At 44.9% G+C, this 24583-nt stretch overlaps 2 protein-coding genes across 4 annotated transcripts; one reads left to right on the plus strand and one right to left on the minus strand.

The window, feature by feature from the left end:
* Positions 1-21: 21 nt before the first annotated feature.
* Positions 22-8793, plus strand: ACP2 (acid phosphatase 2, lysosomal). Its single transcript, XM_085224696.1, has 11 exons — positions 22-155; positions 239-334; positions 409-495; positions 2755-2907; positions 3279-3377; positions 3537-3626; positions 5639-5771; positions 5847-5935; positions 6546-6652; positions 6884-7059; positions 7138-8793. The coding sequence occupies exons 1-11, from the start codon at positions 57-59 to the stop codon at positions 7272-7274; spliced, it is 1266 nt and encodes a 421-aa protein (XP_085080822.1). The 5' UTR covers positions 22-56; the 3' UTR covers positions 7275-8793.
* A 345-nt stretch (positions 8794-9138) lies between these two features.
* Positions 9139-23565, minus strand: DDB2 (damage specific DNA binding protein 2). 3 transcript variants are annotated; one of them, XM_085224685.1, is made up of 11 exons: positions 23461-23565; positions 22593-22776; positions 20463-20593; positions 18456-18647; positions 15633-15799; positions 14451-14550; positions 12905-13082; positions 11731-11876; positions 11312-11476; positions 10955-11000; positions 9139-10323 (listed from the first exon to the last, which is right to left on the minus strand). In XM_085224685.1, exons 2-11 carry the CDS (start codon positions 22762-22764, stop codon positions 10097-10099), a joined length of 1524 nt encoding a protein of 507 aa, XP_085080811.1. In that variant the 5' UTR covers positions 22765-22776; positions 23461-23565; the 3' UTR covers positions 9139-10096. The 3 variants fall into 3 exon arrangements, with proteins under 3 accessions (XP_085080811.1, XP_085080813.1, XP_085080814.1); XM_085224687.1 differs by lacking the exon at positions 15633-15799 and adding an exon at positions 17446-17591; XM_085224688.1 differs by lacking the exons at positions 14451-14550; positions 15633-15799 and having other exon boundaries at positions 23461-23564.
* Positions 23566-24583: the final 1018 nt, after the last annotated feature.

The following is a 24583-nucleotide window of genomic DNA, read 5'->3' on the forward strand; positions in this document are numbered from 1 at the left end:
GAGAACTGCGTCCGTGCGGCGCGTGCAGCCGGCGGTCGGGTTCCGCGGGGAGCGCGATGGCGGCGGGGCGGCGGGCGGGCGCCGTGCTGCTCCTCCTGGCGGCGTGGCTGCAGCCGCCGCCCGTCCGGCCCCGCAGCCTCCGCTTCGTGACGCTGGTGAGGGAGGGATGGGGGGCGGCGGGAGCGGGTCGGGTCGGGTCGGTCCCCGCCGGGCCGAGGTGACGCGGTGCCGCCCGCAGGTGTACCGGCACGGAGACCGTTCGCCCATCAAGGCCTACCCGCGGGATCCCTTCCAGGAGGGCGCCTGGCCGCAGGGCTTCGGGCAGCTCACGCAGGTGCGTGCGGGGGGCGGGCCGGAGCGGCCGGCCGGGAGCGGCGGGGCCGGCGGTAACGGTGGGTGCCGTTGCAGGTGGGGATGCGGCAGCAGTGGGAGCTGGGCCAGGCCTTGCGGCGGCGGTACCGCGACTTCCTCAGCACCTCGTACCGGCGGCAAGAGGTGAGTGCTCGAGGGGGTGAGGTGACGGGAGAAAGGAAAACAAAACAAAACAAAACCACAACTAAGACGACGACGAGATGGAGGTAAAGCTCGTCGATCTTCGCCCCGCGCCGTGGCTGTGGGAGCGGCACGCGACGCCGCCTCGTTCTGCGCTTCCGCCACCGAGCGCGGGGGAGCGGCGGGCCGGGCGCCGAGCTTTGGCTGCTGCATGCTGGCGGCCTTAACGTCTGCCCAACAAAGCCGTTTCTTACTCGAGATTGTTCTGTCGCAACAGCAGATCCCGGTCAGAAAGAAGAACGCCACCTGTGCTTCCGTGCCCTCTCCGCTACACTGCCCATGCTGTCACACAGCCCATACAAACAGCTGTCCCCAACCAAAAGTGACCCTCTGTTCCCCTCCAGTGTAAAGGTTTTGTTCTCCCATCTGCTAACTTTCCTCTCTTGCTCTGCGGTGTTGCCCTGCTTCATTCCAGTTCCTGAGAAACTGACAGTCATCAGTGGACTTCATTAAAAATATTCTGGAGTCCATGTGCAGCCGTGTGCTGTGCACAGAGGGACATCTGAAATTCCCCACATCGTGGTTGACCACAGGGCTGTGAATCAATGGGAACATGAACAAGTGTCATGCTGAGTGGTACGCTGTCATGTGGTTGGAAAGGAAAGCTTGTCCTACTGCTGGCCTTGCATCGCTTCAGTTGTTTTATCTGAGCTTACTTGGAGGCAAATGAAGAGTCCCCATAAGATTTTCTGTTGTTGCTCCCACCCATTTTGGACTCTCCAGTAAGTACACAGCTTGGTGTGGTTCAGATTACATCTCTTTGACATTTGTCTTACCAACAAAACTTCCAGTGTCAATTCAAACGAAGGTCTTTTAACCTTCCTCAGTAGTTTTTTTCTAAATATATTCCATTCTTATAAAGCTTTTGCCAGCTGAAACTGTTCTCTTGCTTGAGAAAGAAAAACAAACCACAGCACATGCAAACAAAAACTGTTCTGCTAACCAAGCCTGAATTGAGCAGGCTTGAGTTGAGCAAGCTCACTTACAAGAAGTGTTGCCTCTGGTTGATACCTTGTGACCATCTGTCACCTGACTCAGCGACAGGCTGGAGCCTTGGCAAAAGGTGCTGAAGAAAGCAAATATGCTCAGGGCTTAATTGTTCTTTTTTTTTAATGACACTTAGAGAAGTAGATTCTTATATTTTAAAATATTTCATTTCTGCTTCTTTTGAGCATACCTAGGATGGAGGCAATCCTATCTTACAAGTACAGGATCAGGGTTTTTTAAGCCACAGTTAAAAAGTAAATGTAGATAGAGAGGGTCAAGACTTTTTTTTGCCATGACTTGAGTTTTGATACACAGTTTACATGGGAGGTGCCATACACAATGAGCACGCTTTTTTTTTTTTCTTACATTTCTCACTTTTCATTTAGCATTTAAAACAAAACCCCAATCTTGACATTATATTTGATTCTCCTGGCTTTCTTTTCTTGTTATTTCAGGTCTAGTGTTGGTTTTTAGTATGTTCTTTTCTATGAGTTTATCCTATCTTAGCACTGGTTTCCCTTCAGTTTCCCCAAAGCGTTTTCAGTACATGGATATCAGAATACCAAAGATTTTACCACTTTGACCTTCTGAACTCTTTTGTATTTTCTCTTTCCTTTCTGGCTCAGATTTCTCTCTGAGCTCTGGAATGGTAAGTCTTGACCCATTAATCCCAAAAGTACACATTCATCAAGTAAAATCCCATCTTCCTCACTTCTCTTTCTCTCTTAGACCACTCCTATTTCCATTTCTCAGGTGGTAAAGCTGAGGTGTGGAGAAGCCAGGTTTTTGCATGAGCAGTAGCTTGCTTCTGAAACAGAGAACTGAATATAGCAGTTTGCTCCAGTCCTGCCTTGTAAATACAGTGCACTTCCTATCTGTGTCCATCATTATCTGCACCTCTGTCTTGCTCTTTTCTTACTAGAATATTCAGACTCCCTTCCTTCCATTTGTAATCTCCACACGTCGCATCTTGCTGTCCCACTTGCCCAGAACAGAGTGCTCTAGTGCTACACAACAAATCGTCTCTCATACCCATCCTTATTATTCCATCCAGGTTGACAGCAGCAGGCTCAGTCACTTCAGTTCCTGTTATCCTGTTGTCTGTGAGCAGCTGCAGGGCACTTGGCAATGTTCCTCAGCACACACGTTGTCCCGTGTCTAAGCACTATCACTTACAGTAGCAATGCTAATGGTGCATTGTCCCTATCCTTGCAGATCTTCATCCGCAGCACAGATTATGATCGGACGTTGATGAGTGCGGAGGCCAATCTGGCCGGCCTGTATCCCCCAGAGAAACAACAGATGTTCAACCCTAACATTTCCTGGCAGCCTATCCCTGTACACACAGTGCCGGAGTCTGGGGAAATGGTAAGTTAGTCCCAAGGATATGTACTGATTACTCGAGTAACATGTTATACTGACTTCTCCAGAAGTCTTTCCTTCGGTCTCAATTCAGACTGTCTTAAGTTTCTCCTGAAAACCTGTCTTGCAAAGATTCTTCTGTTCTTTGAACAAGATGAAAACTGAAGGTCTGTGTTTGTACAGCCAATATTAGCCACAGCCACTCACCAGACCACACACAAGCTGGAATGTGTTAGAAGGCAGTACCTGAAGCTGTTCATAGATGCATCCCACCAATCAGAGTTTTTTGTATGTCAATTTTGTATGTCAGAAGTCCTGTACGTACAAATCCTGTCCATTCGTATTCTCGGTGACTTGCTGCTCTTGTTTCTTTACAGCTATTGAAGTTTCCATTGACCCCCTGTCCACGATATGAACAGCTACAGAATGAAACACGGAACTCAGCAGAATACATAAATAAGACCAGAGACAACTTGGTAAGTGATCGTTTGCATGAAATAAAATTGTCTTAGGATTTTAGTTTAAATTTTGTTACCTCTACATTATCTGAGAGAAGGGTAGGAAGATTCCATTTTGTGAGCGTAATGCTGTATGAGGTTGAAAAATTGAAGGTCTCTCTGTGCTCATACCTACAGCAATTCCTGCAGATGGTGGCAAACGAGACTGGAATCCGGGATCTCTCTCTTGAATCTGTTTGGAGTGTGTATGACACACTGTTCTGTGAAGTAAGTTTGGTTATCCTCTTACAGCCAAGAGACTTTGGTCTCAGGGCTCTGTTACCTCTTGCTTTGTAGTTTAAATACCATGCCACAGGTGCAGTAAATTATTCATTTGAAAGTCACTAGAAAATGACTGCAGTCTGAAGTCTCCACAGACAGCTGAGTTACGTAGAAATGACATTTCTGGAAACACGCTAACTTTATGATTTAAGTTAGAGGCTTTAAATTGGGACCATTCCTGATTCTACCTCTGCCTCTGTTAATTTGGGTCAGTTACTTCTTTCTGTGCTTCTGTTAATGTTTATTTCTCTCTGCTAGGTTAAGTGGGGTTCACCAACATCTGGGTTTAGATCTATTATGAGATCCTATGACAAAGACTAGAGACACATGCTACTTCTCTACCACGTGGGGCGAAGCCCAAAACTCACAGTATTTTGTTGAAAAGCACATTTTGTGAAGGCTTAAAATAAAAATCAGGTTAGCTAATGCCAAAGTGAAGGTCATGCGTGCAGGAGACTTATAATTATTGCATACATTGCTTTGTGTACAACTGTATAGCGTAAGGAAGCATGTTATAGAGATCTTTAGTGTCAAACTAGGTAGTGTTGAATCCATAAACTTAAGTATTCTGACACTCTGTTGATGCTAACTCTGTGTTCATGCTAGTACTGTGGACATGCGAGGCTAGTTAGTTTGCTGGTGGTGGTACATTAACGTATCTATATTTGTCCTTTGGGGATGTAAAGGATAAATCTGCATGCAGTTGCACTTTGCTCTGTAAAGCAGCAGCTTGAGTTGCTGCAAGCTGAGAATATTCCAATCCAGAGTGGCGCTGCACTGTGTAAATTTGCCCTTTGTATCACAAACGTAATCTCCTATCACTCTGAAGCAACTTCTATCAGTAACAAAAATCCCTCTGATCAGAGAGATTAAGAATCCTCACTTTCAAGACTGACGTAAAGAGCTTGCAAATTGAGTCAAGAAACCCAACTGAACCACTGTAGCCCCAAGATCTCAGGCAACAGCTCACTGTCCCAAAGTGAAAGAGAACACTGTAAAGAAGAGGAGATCCACTCTCAAAACTATACCCTCATACTGATTAATCTCTTTAGACACTTTGAATTTCCTCCTTTTTTCTCACTTTTACGAACAGTGCCCTGAAGAGAAGTACTGTTTTTCACACTGGAGCCAGGAGATTCACTGTAACACCTAGATGAAAATAAAAGCTCAAGAAATGCCTGAACTTAGCAGCTATTATTTCTGTATAGTAATGAAAAACTAGCTAAATATGTAAGTTTCTAATAGGAACTGCTCAGACAGAATGAGCCCTTAAGGATATTCAGCCTCATCTTCTGGCATTTTAATGGGATGCGGCATAGAAAATAATCTGAGTAATGCCAGGGAACCACAACTGTTTGTCTGCCAGCATAACTGATTATTTCTTGTAAATGGTTAGCTACAAAACAAATTCTTTTCTAGATTCCCAGTTACATGTATTTGAGGTTTGATTGCTGGGCTGTATCAGTGGTGCATCCCAGTACTGTTGCACAGTGCTTGCTAACATTCTTTAGTATCCTTCACTGGCCCTCAAAGCCTCCTGGGGAATTGTGCTGCAGGTCCAGCAGAAAACTTGGGTCCTTGTGCTCTCCGGCGTGTCTTTTTGTTTCTGACTATGTGCCATCTGCATACACATGTAAAGCAAAAGCTGTACTGTTGTAACAATAAAAGCCCGCACTCCAGTTGTGCATTTGCAGAAAAGTAGCTCCTAGATTCTAATCTTTACGCTTCTCATGATTAGTTTCTAAAACAACATTAAAAAGGAAGGACACAAACTACCTCTATTTTCTGTATGCAGTGTTCACAGTGAGGATAGAAGCATAAATAGAAGAGGGTCATACTTAAAGTAAAGCAGGAACACAACAACAGTTTGGGCAGGACTCCAGACACCTTGACTCCTGTTCTCTGATTAATCTGTGGTCTGTGCTACCTGCACATGAGTATTCTCTGTCTCTTCCTAGCAAGCACACAAAATGGATTTGCCATCATGGGTGACACCAGATGTCATGACTCAAATGAAGCAGCTAAAAGACTTTGGTTTTGAATTTCTGTTTGGGATTCATCATCGGGTAGAAAAAGCTCGTTTGCAAGGCGGTGAGTGCACAAAGGAAGGAGCTTTCTGCTGCTTTGTCTGGATTTTGAATCTTAATAGTTATTTGTGTTTGCCAGGAGTCCTGCTGGATCACATTAGGAAAAACCTAACCAAAGCAGCAAATGCCTCTGCCCACCAGCAACTGAAACTACTTGTCTATTCAGCGGTAAGTCAGAGGCTAGGTACTAGCTTTGGTCCACTTACCCTTCCTCACTGGGAACTGGGGCTTTAACCCTTTCTGGCTTCTCCACAGCCTATGCAGTAAGCAGGAGATGTATCTTTGCCTTTGGCTAGGTGGGATGTGCCGTGTCACATCATTCCTCTAGGGCCCTTGAGGAAAATTCCTAACCAGCACTTCGCTCCTTTTAGCTCAGACTTGTGGATGAGACTGGTAGTCTTTGGGAGATAGTGCTACACTTAGTCAGTGGATGGGTTGGTGGTACTCAAATGTGATATTACAGCAGTGTAGCTAAAGTCACGCCCCTAACTTTTCAGCAGCCCACTGACTGGAAAGTCAGGCATCTCTCCCAAAACTGCCCTGTAGAAAATAATTTGTAACAGAATGATGCAGGACATATAGCTTTGTTTCACTTCCTCTCCTTTTCTGGCACCATCTCAGATCACTTTTCAAACAGTACTGCTCCTTTCCCATCTTCCCTGTGGAAGTAACAATGGGGACTTCCCTTCAGCACTGTCCTGTCCGCTACTGGTATGGTCTGAGCTGCCCTGCCACATTCATGAGGGTGACTGATTTGGTTTTTTTCCCTCTTTCTCAGCATGACACCACACTTGTGGCACTGCAGATGGCTCTAGATGTCTACAACAAGATTCAAGCACCATACGCCTCATGTCATTTATTTGAGCTGTACCAAGAGGATGATGGGTGAGGGCTGCAGTAAAGATGTCTGCTGTGATTTCACCTCGAGGGTTAGATACGTAGGCTAGGTGTAATCTAGGGGGATGCAATCTTGGTCCTAGAGGCAGACTCTTAGGAAGAAAACGACCACCAGACGACTAAAGGAAATGGTGTGCACACTAAGAGCTTTTTGGGAAGGGATGACTTCAGCTGGAGGAAAAAAAAGAAAACACCTATTCCTGCTTGGTTTTTTTCCAGTAATTTCTCTGTGGAGATGTTTTTCCGGAATGAGAGCGGAAAGGAACCTTTCCCACTGACAATCCCTGGCTGTCAGCAAATATGTCCATTGCAAAAATTCTTGGAACTCACAGATCCTGTTGTTCCTCAGGACTGGGAGCAAGAATGTCAGGTAGCAAGCAGTATGCGTGACACAGGTGAGCCTAAGCTGGACCAGATAGTGGCAGACAGGGAAAGCTTGGTGTTATACTGACTGCTTATTTTCTCCATTGCAGGACTGTTTGTGGGTCTGGCTGTGTGTGGATCCATTCTCCTTCTCCTTATAATCCTCCTCTTGACTGTACTCCTTCGCATTCAGTCTCAGCCCCCTGGCTACCGGCACGTTTCCAATGAGGGAGAAGAGCAGGCCTGACAGTTGCTTCAACTCCTTCCCAGGCAATAGGAGGGAGCAGTGTTGCCCCTGAGGATGATTGGACATCTTCAGTTACTGAGTATTCTGCTTTGGCCACTGCTTCCCAGAATGAAGCTGGACTGTGATTTTTGGATGCTTTCTAATGTGATGTCCCAGAGAGAGGATTTACCTAATCTAATGGAAGTGGCACATTTTAATTCTGAGAAGCCACTCTACTGTGTGGTGCCCCAGCCCTCAAACAACTTGTCTGGGATTCCCACCATGGCCAGTTGAAGCTCATGAATAATTTTCCTCCTTTCAGTGATTGTAAAAGTAACCACTCATCATGACTGTAGCAGAGGCACTTGTTTCTCCAGAAGGTGCCACATCTAGGACAATCAGGAATTGCTTCTCTTTCCACACAACCTGCTTTGTGTGCTTTTCTCTCAAGCCCTTGGACTGATGCTGGTGGGAAGGCTGGGCTTGGAGTAGAAGGCCCACATCACCATGTGCAGAGTTGGCAGCTGGTCACGCAGAGGAAGCTGCTGCAGATGATGGCAGATAGTGACAAGTGGTTCCTGAGGCTGCTAAGTAATTGTTACTAGTCAGTTCTTCCCCTCCTCACATTGCAGCTCAAGAGAAAAGAACTGGCCTGGGATCAGGACAAGACTGCAAACCTGGCAGTAGTTTTTTTGGTATTTGGTTCAAAGTTATATATGATCCACAGAGCAAAGAGCTTCAGGATTAGAATAAATGCCAGCTCCTGTACTGGTTTTTTTGTTCTTGTTCATTGTTTTGTTTTGTTTTTGTTTCCTGTATTCCCTACTGGACAACCTTATTCAGAGGAAAAAAATAAAATCAAATTGTAAGGATCAGACTTTGCAGGTAACTGTGGATCCGTTCATCTGCCACGTTTTGGCTTTCTGTCTGAAGTGTGATCCTTTCTCCAGGCAAGCTGGATGGAAGCTGTGGGACTCTCTGCATGCTGCAGCTGCCAAGTGCTCACCACCTGCCTCACAGCTTCTGGCAGAAGATGAGAGACTGCGGCAGGCACCAGCACAGGCTCTTCACATGGTGATGCTGCACATTCACTTCCCAGTTTTAGTTCCTTTTCTGCTGCAGTTCCCTTTCCTTCTTGGTAGCAGAAGCGAGTGCTTAGGCTAAAGACATTTCCTTTTCTTCCTCTGTGGAGTACCGTGGGGACTTTTCCCCACACCATAATTGACATATGCCAGCATGGGAACTCTGAATCAGCAGAAGCAGCTTGCTGTTCTCAGCATCTTCTTCACCTTTTTGTCCTCTAAAGATGTAATCTAGGTTTGCTGCACAGCGAGGCAGTCATAAAGCAAAAGCCTGTGTGAACAGGCACAAAAAAAGAGGTAATAGAAAGTGCATTTAAGGGACCAGACCTGTTATTTTTAAAGGCAGCAAATTTTGCACATGCAGAAGAAAGGTTTCCATGATGATAATGACTGTGAATGACTTTCTGTAATTGTTCCAGTACATTTCCTTTTTATCATTAAAATCAAATTCACACTGAGCTTTATTCTTCCTCATTAAGATTTCACAGGGTTAACCCCAGTGTGCTCGCCGTTGGAAAACAGGGATAACTTAGTATATCCCCTTCCAAGGTAAATTCCTTGTTTACTAGAGCAAAGTGAGAATTGAAACAATGTTGTTTGGCTGGTAGAAACCATGCATATGAACAGCTTGTAATACAGCCTGTCCAACTGGAAAGGTCCATTGCAGATACAGCATTATGACAGACAGAGAAATCAGTTCTAATTCTCGTAGTTCTCCAGGAGAAAGGTTAATACCTTCTAACCTCCCAGATAAAAACAGTTCAGCAGAATACTCAGAGCACCCATTTTATATCAAAGAAGTATTTCAGTTTAGTACAAAACTTTTATTTATATCAAAGCTGTAAAACTATAAAGTGAACACAGAGAATCTGAGCAGGTCTAAAGCCTAGCCCATTCATCAACCTCTGGAGCAAGGCTCCCAGACAGCTTTATAAGCAAACCAGAAAAAGCAGATTTTTACAGTTTAACAGCAGTTGTGAGATCTGACTCTGAAAAGGGGCATCTGAAAGAAATCCCTCATTTCTGCTTAACAACACACCCAACATTCTGAGGCACGCTGGCATGGGTGAAAAAAAATACTTAACTGGTAGCAAAAAAATGCCTAGAGTTCAGAAGACAAAGAATCAGTAGGTTCTTAGCTCTATATTGCCTATGCATCCCACAAGGCAGATAAAGAGGTGTGGCATCATAATGTTTTCCACGGTCTAGTTAAATAGCTGCAGGTGCAGAATAGGCTTAGCCTGAGGTTTTGACAGATGCACATGCTGCAAGAAGCTTGCAGATGAGAAAGGTTGGTGTTTCCTTAACTCACTCAAGCTATCCATCACCTCACCCTTGTGAACATTCTACCTTTCAAGACATGAATCTTGCTAACAAAGGTTTCCTCAGTTCAATTTGACTAGAACAGTCTGGAGACCTCATCACGGGCTGCTCCACAGCAGACTAGAGGAGATGATATCCTGTTATCACACTGTTATGATAACAAGCAGGCTGGAAGCAGTAACTTCAGCAGGATCTGAAAACATCTCTGAAGTTTCCTTAGAAACTCTGAAGTGCCTCAGAAATTAAGTGGTAACTCCACTGGCAACTCTCTAGAAGGAGAAGCAAAGAGAATCATGGAAGCAAGATCAGATCTAGGGAGGAAGGACAAAGTAGAAGGCTAATGCCCTGCAGTGCCTATTCTGCCCACTGCCAGCACTGAATTTGTCTTCTATGATCAAAAAAGGATCAAAATACTCTATCAGTTATATAGATCCCTTTTCACTTCCTTCCCCGTGATTTAGAATCTTTGGGTTTTGTTCCCATCTCTTCCACTTCCCAAGACAATAACTTAGCTTTGAGTTTGCTTGTCCCAGGGTTTGCCTGTCTCTGCCCTCCACGTCTGGATAAACTCCGGCTCCCAATCCCCTGCTCTGTCATGGCTTTCAAAAGATGCTCTTGCTTCTTCATCACCATCTCCTCCCGGCTCCAGATCAGAATATTAAAGCCTGAGAGGAAAAACAAAAACATTGCGTTTTGTGTATCAGAAAATTTTTATAAAAATACAGTACCATAGGCCATGCCACTTAGATGCCAGAAATTCAAAATATTTTATCTATTCTAAGACATTTACACGGTATAGATGATGCAAATATATGTATTGCAAACAATCTCTAGGTGGCCCACAGAATTCTGCTCTAATTGAGAAAGTCCTAGTCTTATCTGTCACAACTATAAACCACACACCTATAGTCAGCTCCCATAATCTCACACAGACTAGGAAAAAACAAATACTCTGCTCCAAAGCCTGGAAAATGAGTCAAATAAAGGGAAAGTGCTACAGCCTAGCCGGAAAAAGCCTCTTTTCTCATCCTGTTTTCTGGAACAATTTCACGGCCAGCAGATGGCAGCAGCCTCTGGCCCAGGGATGGCTTCTGACTCCTCCGGAAACGTGCTGTTTCATAACGGCCAAAGTGGAAGAATACTAAGAAGGTCTCGATTTCATTTACATATGTAGGAAACTGTAGAGGACTACTAGTGAACGGGATTTGGGAAACCCATACCCGCAACTTGTTTAGTCTCTGAGAAACAAGCCTGCCCTTTTCCAGGAGCTTAATGTTCCGGGTTCTTTTTACTTACCCATGCCAGAGGCTAGTGTGTCTCCCATAGGGTTAAATTTATTCAGCTGAAAATAGACATAAAATGAGTCTGTAAGAGCATCACTGGTTACATAACAGAGGCATAAAAGCACCACTGTTTATATAATGGCAACAATCTGGAAAGCAGAATGTTCTCTAAAGAGCATCACAGGAAACCTACAGATGACCATAGAACAGCCCTGCTCGAGTCAGCAGCTTTAGCCAGCAGTCATAACCCCACGAGAGCATGAGTCTGTCACAAGTAAAGCAGACATTCCTGTTGCTCTAATCCCTGAAACCTCTCTCTTGGCTGCATATCAATACTCAGAAATACTTTTAGCTGCAGTGCCCAACTCACCGAGATTATACCAGATGCATTCGGATCATAGAGCTGACAAGCCATCTCCCCGGTGTTTCCATCAAATATATCAACAGTTCGCAGCTCATTCACTGTGTAGCCTGGGAACTTCGGGTCTGGATAGCGACCCACCACGATGAGATCATAGCGAGGATGCCACGTTGCCTAGTCATAGAGCAATGGAGAGTTAGAGAGCAGGGCAGAGCTGATGCTGATGCACAGCAGACAGCCAGCAGTGTGAGCAGCAGCCTGGCATCCCACCCACAGCCTGAGCAACAGGAGCATCCTCAGAAGGTTGCAGAAGTATGAACATTCACTCACCAGTGTTATATCCTGACCAGAAACCAGACCATTTATTTTAAAGCCTGCTGCTAGCACCTGGAGCAATACACCTCTCAAACTACAGTGACTTAACTTGCCTTAATAGGTGTGAGGTGCTGGAACTGCCGATGTGGGTGTGGGATGAGATGCTGAGGCTTGGTCCAGTCTGAACATGAATAAACCCTGATTTCATTGCGCTGGTCTGTGCTCAGCAGCTTGGCACCATCTGTTGGGCTGAAGTAAGCTTGAGAGGGGGACAGTAAGCCAAAGATCACAATGCTGTGATTGACATGAAACACAGAAGTCATATTTGTCTGGAAAACCATAAACTCTTTTTACTAAGGATATGAATGTGGCTGTGCATCTCAAGAGACAAGGCTTCGCCCATCTCAAGCAAACTCAAAGCTCTTACGGTAAGCTGAAACCTATCACACTGGGTTACAGAGGGAAAAATCACTATTCTCATTTTAGAGTCATGTAAACAAACACTGCAAACAAAGGAACCTGTTCACTCAGGTAGAAAGTCACAAGTGTAGGAAAGTACATGAGCCATGAAGATGACAAAAGAGACATGGCACAGACGTATACACACTGGTAGAACTGCAGTCGAGGAACAGAGCCCTAATTCCTATATCCTGCTTTTATCAAAGGGACTGTCCCAATATATTCAGATCTGCTTTTCTCAGGTTCAGTCTCTAACCTGTCTTGCCATACACAGCCTCTGAACACAAAAGCCAGCACAAGAACAGACTGCAGCGTATGGCTGAGTGTAGGGGGAAACCTCTGAGGCAGCCCTCTTTAGATCTGTTCAAGCTGCCATGAAACCATGCTCTACTAAACTTGAAAGGCAATACCTTAGGAAGCACTGAGCTCTAAGCTGCCTGTCATAAACAGAACAAAACATTTAAGTATGCTTCTACCACTAATACCACTAACAGCAATTAAAAATAATTTACTCAGAAGGTGAAAAAAGAAAAAACCAACCAGGTTAGCCATTTTTATAGTTATATTAACCTTCTCCCAAAGCACTCTTAGATAAGTTAATGTTTGATGTTTGCATTTAAAATTATATGAAACTTGAACAATTTGCATCTGATTGTATTGAGGTTTGTTCCAAAACAAGAATACCAACTCATGGTTTTGTGGAATAAAAGCAAGACAGAATCAAAATAATTTGGATACAGACTCAGATGAAAAAGAAAGCAGGAAAAATACATGGATGGGAGACTCAGCCGACATGCATGCAAGAAAATCCTTATCTCAGGAGCTCACCTGCATTGACAGGTTTGTCATGAGGAAGTACGTGAAGAAAATTTGCTTTGTCTTTAATGTTTCTGAGGTCCCAGATTTTAACTGTCTGATCCACAGATGCTGTGGCCAATAACCACTCACATCGAGAGTTAAACTCCACATGAGTCACTTTCTTCTTGTGCAGTTTCAGCCTCCAAATCTGCAGCAAACAGAAAATCACAAAGGAAAAAAAAATCATGAGCTAAAGTAAAGAAATTGAATAAAAATCTACTAGTGCAGAGGAAAGAGGCCACACATTTAGAGAATAAAATAAAACCAACTACAATACACTAGGAGTTTACCTTGTGGGAGCAAGAATGGAGAAGAGTGACCTTGGAACTATTCAATTCTGGAAGAATCTCTAGTCCATCAATTTATTACAGCTACAGGAAAGAAAAATGCAATCCCTGGTTCACCAAGGAAAGTATTAGTACCACGGTACAAAGCAAGACTTCATCTGGAATACTTCATGAAGTACCAGTTTTCCACTGACAGAAAGACTAAAACAACTGGAACAGATACACGAATGAGGTGCCAACATAACAACAAGAAGGAAGAGTCTGCTTTGGTGAAGATTCGAAAAATGTGCTTTCTTTATTTTAATAAAAATGAAAGATGACAGAGGATGTAATTGGCTTCTAGAAATATATCAGAAAATTAAACATAAAGGAAGCAAAATATTTCAATTATCAAGATCAAGTAGACATAAACTGGCTATGGATACATTTATACCGGGCACCAAAAGATTGTTTCTAATCAACTGAGTGAAGTTTGTCCATCATCTCTATACTAATGGGTATCTCCCAAGTGAAGAAAAGACCTTTGTCACATTCTTTCAGAAGAAAAAAATGGAACAACTAGCTTGGAACGAGCACAGCTCCTACGGAGTATTTATAATTCTGCTCACTAATTTATACAACTGCCTCTGGCCACAGCACACTGGGCAGTAAATGCTTACAGATGTTACCCTTGCAGGCAGGAGAAATGGTAATTCCAGCCTGACAGTACAGCAGGTTCTTATAAGCAGGACCAACTCCAAGTGTGTTCTCTAATAGGTTTCTGCGCTACTCCAGTCTGGCTGTGCCTGCCCTCTCATGCCTAACAGAAGTAGTGCAATTTCTATCCCACATCCACTGAATTGCTCTTGTGTACTCGCAGAAGAGTACCTATCAAAGCAGTATCTACCAAATGGCCTCCACCAGTGCACTGTTTTTGGAAGCATGAAGGTTGCTGGCAGAGGGCATTTATGTATTTACTACAGGTTGCCCAGTAATTACTCTGCCCAGCATCAAATACCCTTAAGGAAGGGGCAGCACATCACACAGTCTCTGTCTGAGAATTGTTATTATGGTGTTCACCTATGCAGTTGGCAGAAGCACAGAAAATCTCACCACCTAAACAATGGCAGGCTCATCTTCTCAACTGCAAGGCACTTGTACTTTCCTACACTACAGGGGCCTGGAAAAAAAGAACACAGGCCATGAAGATTCCCCCCCCAAAAAAAAATACTTAGTGAAGCCATACTAACCTCTTCACCAGAAGTGCTGAGCAGGACCACATTGCCCAAATTATCACCTGTCACCACAGCACGGCAGCTTGCAGAAACATCAACACTGCAGTACCAGCAGCTAGAGGGAAAGAGACAAAAATCAGTGCTACCTCCCGCTACAGGCAGGTGAAGGCAGCAGAGCTCTAGTTCACACCTTATCCCTGTCTCTGACAAAGGAGAATGCAACAGATTGCATCTGTCATCCTCTCTCTGATCTGATGGTATGGCCCTCAACAGCAGGAAAGGGGGTGGCTTATCAGCAATGCTAGCTTCTGGTGACTTAATATGAAATAATTCCTAAGGCGTCTATGAAGTGCTCAATAGATGGGAGTGTGGCATGTTGGGACAGCGGAATATAATAGAAGCTGAAAAGTCACTCCGAAACCTCACATGGACACACCCAAGTGACACTGGCAAATATATAGAAATGGCTTTTAAAAAGGTTTTCCACAAAACAGGAAGCAACGGAAAAGAAAAAACAAGAGGACTAGAAAATTGCATTTCTAAACTATCTGAACTTTACGCTCCTAGAAACAAACATGAATAGAGGCTTATTTGATAAAGACATACTTCTTAACCACAGCTCTGCTGGGGAGGTAGGCCCAACAAGAGTAAAGCTGTGTTCCTTTGGGAACTTGGGAAAGCTTCACTTGCAGAGCTAAATTATTCTTGAATTCAAGATGGAAGAGATTAGCATGGTGAGCCTGAACTCTTCACAGGACACAATAGGGTAAACCCAGTAAGATGAAATTCAGACTCTGCAGGAAGGGTTTTTTGGAATTCCTATCCTGCCTGAGTTGCACACAAAAAACACAAAACACTGATCACAAAGAAGAGAAGAAAGTTACTCTGTACATTATACAGTGAAGCAGTCAGTATGTATAAGATGGGAGATGGTGTCACCAGAAAGCAACACCAGAAGGTGGATGCAGCGTACTCAGCTACTGCAAAAGCTAAAAGCCCTGTGGCTCTCTTGCTTATCACCCACTCTATAGTGCTGGAGTGGGGCCCAGGAGCCTACCTGTGAGCTCCCTCACAGGACCAGTTCATATCAAGAATCTCCTAAAACTTGCAAAGAAGTGTACATTCACACGACCAGAGCCACAGCATTAACACAGCATTACAGAGCAGAGATTCAGCCTCACTCTGCTCCCTCCTCACCAAACATTATGGTTCTCGTGGCCACAGTCCGGGGCACGGGAGATCACTTGCACCGCTCTGCCCTCAAGGTCCTGCAGACTTAGGGTGCCATCCCCTGATGCCACATAAAGCTTCACTGCCTCATAAGGACTGAACTTGATGTCTCCAAGAGAATCTCCTGGCCCTTTCTGGAATACATACAAAGCCAAAAGGTATCAAGGTTAGAGTGGAAAAAATCTTAATACAACTCATCTTCTGGAACACCCTGCAGGATTCTCTAGGTACGATGCACAGCTTTCTGGCAGGGGACTCACAAGAACAAGATCTGTTTCCAACCTAAGCACATACATTCTGTATCTGTGGGTTCAGGCCCATCGCTTTGGGCTGCAAACCTCATTAACAGTACTGCTTCCTCTGCACTGGCTGCAGGACAAATGTGCAGTGAACCACCTCACTCAGATCAGCTTAGGAGATTACAAGACAAATACAACACTATTCCATGCAGAAACCACAGAAAATCTTATGACAACCCTGCATTAAGCTTTCTCACAGTGTCTTCATTTACCAGTTCACCACAGGCTACTTCCAGTGCTTTATCTGGTCTTACTCAAGGTACCCCCAGGAAAAACGAGAGTAATGCCAAGAGAAATCCTACTGCTAACTACAAGGCACAAGAGCCTCATGCCAGAGCTGTTTTCCCCCAGCCTGTCTTCTGAGGAAACATGGAAAACCTACAGAAACAAAGACAGAAAACAAGGATGCTGACTGGAAGTCTCCAAACTCTGGTACTCAAGTGTCACTCTGCTGCCCATACAGCAGCTATTTAACAAAGATGCACTGTAAATATTAGCTGTTAAGAGGCCAGCGGAGACAAAAAAGGCCCTGCTACAGAGCCTGTCTGCCCTCACAGTAGTGGAAGAAGGATGGTGTATCTAGGCAAAACTGTGATAGGCATTCCATTGGGATACAAGATCCTGTCCCCAGGTGGGTCCAGAACAAGGTCTATCCCACCTTGTTCACCTAGCTATTCATCTCAGCACCACTAAAGATCACCTTCTGTCTTAAGACAAGGCTGCACCAGGAACAGCCAGATTGGAAACCAACCACAAAAGCTGCTACCAGAAATAGCTAGGTGGAGAAATGCAAAGAGCAGGCTAACCCAACTTCTCCTCACTTAGCTTTCAACAGTGAACGGAATTAACTAATTGAAGAGCTCAGGCTTCCTCGTGGGTCCACAGAATAGACTGAGAGGGTGATTCTAAGCACAGGAATATAGAATTGCCTCTAGAGATTCATCTCCTCGTTCCACTGACTCTTAGTTTTGGCATTTTATATAAGCATCGAAAGTTAGGTGGAACGAATCAGAAGGATCCTTATGACATGCACCACTTGAAGGCAGTGGTGTTAATGGAGGAGTAGTGGGGGCACAAGAGATTGCTCAGCAAAAAACCATCTGGCAGCGAGCAGCACTGCTACCAGGTCAAGAGGTTAGAAGGTCCCCAGGGCAGAGTTATGGAACTTACAGCTGAAGAAACTCACTGGCACACCCCATATTCCCTTGTGTAACAGGTAGTAAGCAAGCAAGCATCTACAGCCCTCCCCTTAATGAAGAAAAGCTCCTTCCTACCCACCACCCCATTTCAGAGAAAAATAAAGAGAGTGAGTCTTCCTGGAATACAGAGAGCAGCACTGAAGTTTAGAGGACAAAGGAGATGAATATGGAGAAGAAGCCCCGCTCCCATATATAGAGCCAAGCATCTCCCTTTCTCTCTCTTTTTTTATAGTGCTCCTGCCAGCAGGACACAGAAGCCCAAAACATTGCTGTATTTCTTACTCCCAGTTCTCGGTGATGGTGAAGACCCGGGAAGTATTGCCATTAAAATCCTGCAGGGTGGTACTGCCGGCAACTGATGAAGTGTACAGCTGACTAGGGTTAAAAGGGTTAAACTTCATTCCTGTGATGGCCCCTCCAGCTCCCATCTACAAGGAAGGGGATGAACAAGAGAAAAATCCACTGAGTGATGGGGAAGGAGGGAAGTACATTCTCTAAATCTGCATTCACTTGCTATTTCTTAACAGCAACAGTGAAACACAGTACAGCCCTCCAGGAGGCAAAGACAACCATACCAACAACCACGTCTTCCCACATGGCAGCTGTCTGGGCAGCCGCCCCTCCAGAGAATAAAACTGTACCTCCTCCAGTCCCCAGGTAATGTATTCCTTGGCTGGCTGGCACCACAGTATTAAAAAGAGAAAGATGACTCTGGAATTCTTGGAGGATATATCCCCTCCCAGCATATACATATGTTAGTTTACAAAAGGACAAAAGTTAAGAGTCCCTTCAAGTCCCTGTAGGAATGACAGTGGCTGAATACATTAACAGTGGGCATGCCAGCTATGTAAACCACCCATTCTAGCTCAGCTTTTCACTTCAGGTGAAGAGATTTCGTTTCTCTCCACTCAAAGATATTTTTTCCTTCATCTGACACAGAATAAAAGGTGAGCAGAGAAAGACCAAGACCTAAGACAGACCTGCTCTGAGTACTCGTTTCTGGCATTTCTTCAAAATTACTATTTTGCCAATTGCCGAATTATTTTCTCACTGAACACACACCAAGTATTGTTCCATTATGAATTTAATCAATACATCTCTGTTTTCCCCAGCATTAGAAAATCTGGAACTAAGGAATGACTTGCTGGTACATTTCAATTGTTACGCTACTCCTCAATCTCCATTTCAGTTTTGGGCCTTTATGCACATCTCACAACAGATGTCATTTTTGCAACTATTTGGTCGTGCTCCAGTTTTCCATTCCTACCCATTCCATACACCCAGAGACTTACCCCTTTTATGAAGCAGGTTTTAGTAAGTACTTCATAGTCCCAAAGAATGATGTCTCCACCTTTGGAACCAACAGCTACAGTACTAGGGTGTGTTGGATGCCACTCCAGGCAAGTCACTCTCCTGTCAAAGGGACTTGCTGTTCGAAAAAGGCGGTATGAGGTCAGAGAACGCAGAAAGGGCAGCTGTAGACACTGTTACAAAGATAAAACACAATAATAACTTCTGAATATCTCTGAATGCAGAGTGCTAACAATTCCTAATCACCACCAGCCTTAGCACACTCACACAAAATGCTAAATCCCTCTGTGCAATGAAGAGAACACACTGTTCCCCAGGCAAGCAGCCTGTGACCACACAAAACCACATCAGCTATAGTACTCAGAAAATAACATGAGAGATACACACTTCAAATGATGTGCAGGGAGCTAAGTATTTTAGGTTGAGTTAAAATAGCATGATAACTAATATTAAACAAGGAGAATCATAGAATCATTTGAGCTGGAAGAGACCCTAAAAGGTCATCTACAGCAACGTCCCTGCTATGAACAGGGACACCCATAGGTAGATCAGGGTGCTCAGAGCCCCATCCAGCCTGACCTTGCATGTCTCCAGGGACGGGGCATCCACCACCCCCCTGGGCAGTGGGCTCCTCCACCCAAAAGTGCCTCACCACCATTAGCGTAAAAAGCAACATCTTTATATCCAATCTAGATCTGCCCTCTTTTAGTTTGAAACCATTTTCTCTTTTCCTATCACAACAGCCCTGCTAAAGAGTCTGTCCCCTTCTTTCTTATAGCTCCCCCTTTAGATACAAAAAGGCCACTCCCATGTCTCCCTGGAACCTTCTCTTCTCCAGGCTGAACAGTCCCAGCTCTGTCAGCCTGTCCATGTAGGGGAGGCGGTCCATCTCTTGGGCCATTTTTGTGGCCCTCTTCTGGTCATGATACGACAGCATCTTCCCTATGCTGAGGACTCCACAACTGGACGCAGTACTCCAGGTGAGGTCTCATCAACACAGAGTAGAGGGGCAGGATCACCTCCCCCGACCTGCTGACCCTGCTTCTGTTGATGCAGTGCAGAGTACAATTGGCTTTCTGGGCTGCAAGGGCACGCTGCAGGCTCGTGTCCAGCCTGCCATCCACCACTACCCCTTTTCAGCAGGGCTATGCTGTTTCCTTTTGTTCCCCAGCTTGCATTGATAGTGTGGGAGCTGACACAATGGAGGAGAACACATCTCCCACCAGAAAAAGAAACTGATGACTACGCCTGCACTGAGCATCCTAAAATGTTACTCATCACCTAGAGATACAATAATATAGCCTTCCATCCAAACTGCTTGAAGCACAACAATACAGCATAAGAGCAAAGAAGAGCAAAACAGAGAAGAAGAGTCATAACACAACTCTATTGTTATTCAGCTGAGGAACAGGTACTGCTTGGGTGATGATGGTGATTTCTTTAGCATTTTGATACTTAAAATAGACAAATCATCTGAAAGATAAAGATAGCCCAGGTGCTTCCCACCTATGGATATCACAGAAAAAGTTAACTTTCAAATGACAGGAACATGACTCTGAAAATTAGGAAAAGATTAGGGACTTGAGGGAATTAGTCTGTGAAAAAGAGAAATCAACATTAAATTATACATGATTAGCAAAGCAGAGCAGACACAAAAATAATATGACAAAACAGTTACATCAGTATGCAAAGGCAGCACTGTGCAATAACCTAAATGGTAGTGAGCAAAGTTTAAATATAATTAAAGAAAGCACAGAATGAATACAGGATAAAGCGTTGCAACAAGACTATCTCAACTGAAAGGGACAGTCATCCCAGTACTGGTATTTTACAGGACTAAGAAACACAAGCGTATGCCAGATCTGGAGCAACAGACTGTGTATGTGAACATTAAACCTCTTCAAAGTCTCCTCACTTGTGTTCGAGATTTTTTTTTTTTTTGTACAGAGATGAGATGTTTAACATTTCATGAAGGAGGAACTCCTCACCTGCCTGAGCTGTGCCCGGATGGAGCCTCCCAGCATGTTCTGGTAGACGTAATGAACAATGCTGCCCTGCCACTTCGGCTGATGGAAAAAGGCTCTGGTACTTTTCATCACAGTCCCACCTCTGTTCCAACCTGCCAGAGAGGAAAATGAGTAAAAGTTACTGAGAGTCAGTGCCCATTGTGTTCATTCACTTAACAACATGGGAAAACACCTGCATTTTCTGTTAAATTCATGACAAGCTTCAGCCACGAGAAAAAAAGACTCAAAACATGTCTAAGTTGCAAGCAGCCTCTGCAGCCTATGGAGTCCAGTGCTTCCCGTAGGCTGCCAGAGCTTTGTGTGTGCCTCTGCACATTAAACCTTCCTTTTCCTCATCAAAGATTTGCCAGAAAGACAAAGAGAGGATGAAAGCAAAGCTTCAGGCAGTGCATCTCTGGGACAGTATAGAACCTGAGTGATTCAAACTTGGAATCTACCTAAAGCTCCAACAACCTGGAAATACATGATGGGAGGGGATGAGCCCATGTGTACAGTGGAAGATCAGTCAGAAATGTTACATCTGAAAACTCCCAAAGCGTAGCAACATGACTTCCCATGCAGTTCCTGAAATGCCTGTTTGTGAATTAGAATTTTCTATCTGCTTGTGCTGTAGCTCATACAGTCTGTCTAGAGCACTGTGAGTTTTGTTTTTGATAATAGACTTGCTGACGCCTCATTGCGTGAAAACCTTTCTGTTCAGGGTGGTTTTTGCTGAAAGCACAGCATGCTTCTACATTCTGTACATGTTCCAAGTTTTTATCTTCAGAGACCTTTACATAAAAACAAGATTTGTTCAGTCCCACGTCTGTGATCTAATCATCCTCACGGCAATTGTCTGTAGCACTCCAACATATCTAGGTGTCAAATGGGAAAGATGCCTTTCTTAAGGAACAAAAAAGCTATTTTAAATTAAAGACACTAATGAAGAAACAGAAGAGCAACACCATAGGTATCATTCCATGCAATTAGAACCTGAATAAAATCTTTCTTTAATGCAACCCTGGAGCTAAGAAATGCAGAAGTGCAAGACTAAGCCTCTATATTCACATGCCAAAACAGAGCCAACATGCCACACCTGCTGAAATGGGAATAGAAGGATTGATATTTTAATTCCTTTCTTTTCCCCCACAGAAGAATTAACATTCACAGTTCCTTCTTCAAAGGTGATAGAAGGAGAGTTTTTTTCAGATTCAGTTTTATTTCAAAGGATAAGCTATTAAGAACAAATTCTAGGCCTGCTTAGCATCTGCTGTAACAAACCCTTTCAAAACAGATTTCAATTGCAAGAAACTGAACCTGTCCTAAAAAGACAAGAAGAAAAAAATATTTTTTCCAACATATATAAAAATAAATCCTTACAGTAACTGAAGTCTAAACAACTTTTTTGTTACTGCAAAGGTTTTCCCACCATCTTCAAATGGGAAAGATGCCTTTCTTAAGGAACAAAAAAGCTACTTTAATTTAAAGACACTAACCATCACTTCTCTCTCTTTCAATAAAAAGTTTAAGACATCTTTAAGTTACAAATCAGAGGGGAAAAAAAAGAACATGAGAAGTAATTAGTGAAAATTCTGTCCAGTCTAATCTGAACATAGAGGTAGAAAATATTTAGTATACCTCCTTACTTTAGAAAGTTAGAATACACAAGGATTAGGTGGAAATGTCAGTTTAGACTGCATGCTGTAGAACACCAAACTTACAACCATGAAACTTCATTAAGAACTGCATGGGAGAAAGAATGATATGTGACCAAGGTCAGTCTGTCCTACACTAAAGCAGATGTCTGCTAATTTGAGAATTCCATGGAACTTAACCACTCTGCAGTGGGCTGTGACAGTATTATCAGTAAGCAGGCTTCTATCAAGGGACAGAGTCTCAAAAACGAGACTCGTGTACAAAGACACAGAGCAACTAGACAGATAACTGGAGGATGTACTACCCCACTGCAGTCCGTGTTATACCTCCAATATCCTCCGCCCTATCTGAAAACTCACGTCTGAGCGTGTTTCTTGGCATCCTCCCTCTTCAGCTAGTTAATGCCTGCGATTTAGGGTAAATCTGGCTGGGAGTAAGAACCTGAGGAAACGTTACCAATTTTCTCTTGGGCTTTGGATGTTTTCCTCAAAAACAATTTCTTTGCTAGTGGCACATTCTCTAGTCCTTCATAGTCCAGTTTCCTTTTCCCAGCTGATATTGCCTCTTCTGACCGATGCTCATGTGTCTTTTCATGCTTCTTGTCCTTGGGCTGGTTCACTGGAGCCATTCTGTCTGACCACTAAAAGCAAACAAAGCACGGAAGGTAAGACTGCCATACACAGAAGACAGAGGAAAACGGGGGTGAAGCACACCCCAGTGGCCTGGAAGCAGCAACTGTACCTGGTGCCCCTTTCATCGGGATGACAGTAGCTTTTTGTTGCGCACTGCTGGGGAAAGGAGCAGGTTCAATAAGCTCTTCTTTGTTTCCACATGAAAACGAATGCATCTTAACACTAGAGCATGTTTTGACAGATGTGCTTCTACAGAAAGTTTTAGCCTAAAACCTGCAGATCTGCATAAAGTACATCTGTGCAACCACATAATGCCCGACTGTTTCTCGGTGGCTCACAGCAAGCTCTTCAGATTCCGCTAAGGAAGAGATCAGAGCCGTTACAAAGCCGGTCAAGGCTGAGTGCTTTCCCACCACGTGTTCAGACGACACTTCCTACCCAGCGGCCGCTCACAGCCCGATACGCGGCTCGGGCTCCTGCTCTGAGCGCCGGACACGCTCGCGGCCGGCAGCTCCTCAGCTCCTCGCCGTGGGCCCACAGACCGCGGAAGGCCCTGCCCGGCTCTCCTCCTCGATGCCGACGGGCGCAGAGCGCTTCTCAAAGAGTCGCGAGCGACCGCCGCGGCCGCGGTAACCGCAGCGCAAGTTCCCATCCCCGCACCGCCGGGCTTCCCCAGGCCGCCCCGCGCTCACCTGCGCTCCCCCGACCTCCGCTCCCCGGTGCCGCCGAGGACGGCGGGCGGCAGCCGGCCCCTCCCCGGAGGTTTCATAACCGGGGCGGGGAGCGGGGTGGGGGAAGCAGCGGCCGGCGGCCCCGGCAGCGGAGCGGAGCCCGGAGGCGGCGGCCATTGCGCCCCTCGGCCCCGCTCGGCAGGGCTCGCCGCCAGTACGACGAAGAGCCAATCTCCAGGTTTTTCTGCTGAATCGCAACAACTCTGTGTGAGCTGCCGGCGTCCTGCAGCGATCAGAATGACCTACAAAAACCCACCGACAGACGACGCAACCGGGTTTTGAAGGCGTACGCCAACATGACCGGCATCGCCAGCTCTTACGCAGCACTTCTGCAGCACAGCGCTCTCCTGAGAGCTACGCCCCCCACCAAAAAGTAGCAATGGTAGTAATTGAAAGTAGTCCTCACCTGCTTTCCTGGGGCACCGCAAAGGCCTGGTTTACAGGAAAGGAAACTGTTGCAGAAAAATATCCTCCTCGTCTGGAGGGCAGTCAGCAGTGCTGCCACAGGTGCGCACAGGGCCTCGACATCAGGGCCGGGTTCTGGGGAATTGATCAGAAATCACCAAGTGAATGGCATAAACCTGAACATCTTTAGTTTTTCACATACTTTACAAGGGGTACATTTCTATGCCAGGAACACTGAAATCCTCATGTTGCTTTCAGTGATTAATCCCAAAGCAAGCTGCGATGCTGTGACCCAGCTCATGTGAGCAGGGATGTGCATTTCCCATCCCGCTCCTTCATCCTCCAGAGTTTGTCTGCTTCCCCACACAGCGAATGTGCACAGCAGCCCTTGTGTTTCCTCACTGAGCTGTCGTGGCTAGCCTTTTTTATCAATTACTAACACTGAGCTTGCTTTCTCTGGAGAGTCATCAGATTATTTCCGTAATCATTATTCACTAAGGACAAGAATAGATGATCACAAACCATGTGCAGAAGACACGCCACCAGCCCAGGGTGCCACCAGTTGGTATCAGCATGCCAGCACTGAGCAGGTGTGGCACTCTGAGATGGCCAGAGAAGGAGTAATTCTAAAAGAATATTCTCACGCGTGCGTAAGCTCACACTCTTCAAACTCCCATAT

Source organism: Meleagris gallopavo, chromosome 5 (genome assembly GCF_905368555.1).
Source record: "Meleagris gallopavo chromosome 5, MGAL_WU_HG_1.1, whole genome shotgun sequence".
In the NCBI taxonomy this organism is placed as follows: domain Eukaryota; kingdom Metazoa; phylum Chordata; class Aves; order Galliformes; family Phasianidae; genus Meleagris; species Meleagris gallopavo.

Bases quoted from the DNA above. Each gene is read 5' to 3' on its own strand.
- ACP2 (XM_085224696.1), top strand. From the start codon at position 57: ATGGCGGCGGGGCGGCGGGCGGGCGCCGTGCTGCTCCTCCTGGCGGCG. The intron at 156-238 runs GTGAGGGAGGGA...TGCCGCCCGCAG, and splicing joins GCCTCCGCTTCGTGACGCTG to GTGTACCGGCACGGAGACCG. The intron at 6,653-6,883 runs GTGAGGGCTGCA...GTTTTTTTCCAG, and splicing joins CTGTACCAAGAGGATGATGG to TAATTTCTCTGTGGAGATGT.
- DDB2 (XM_085224685.1), bottom strand. From the start codon at position 22,764: ATGGCTCCAGTGAACCAGCCCAAGGACAAGAAGCATGAAAAGACACAT. The intron at 15,800-18,455 runs GTAAGTCTCTGG...TATGTATTCCAG, and splicing joins AAACCTGCTTCATAAAAGGG to AAAGGGCCAGGAGATTCTCT. The intron at 10,324-10,954 runs GTAAGTAAAAAG...TTTTCCTCTCAG, and splicing joins CACACTAGCCTCTGGCATGG to GCTTTAATATTCTGATCTGG.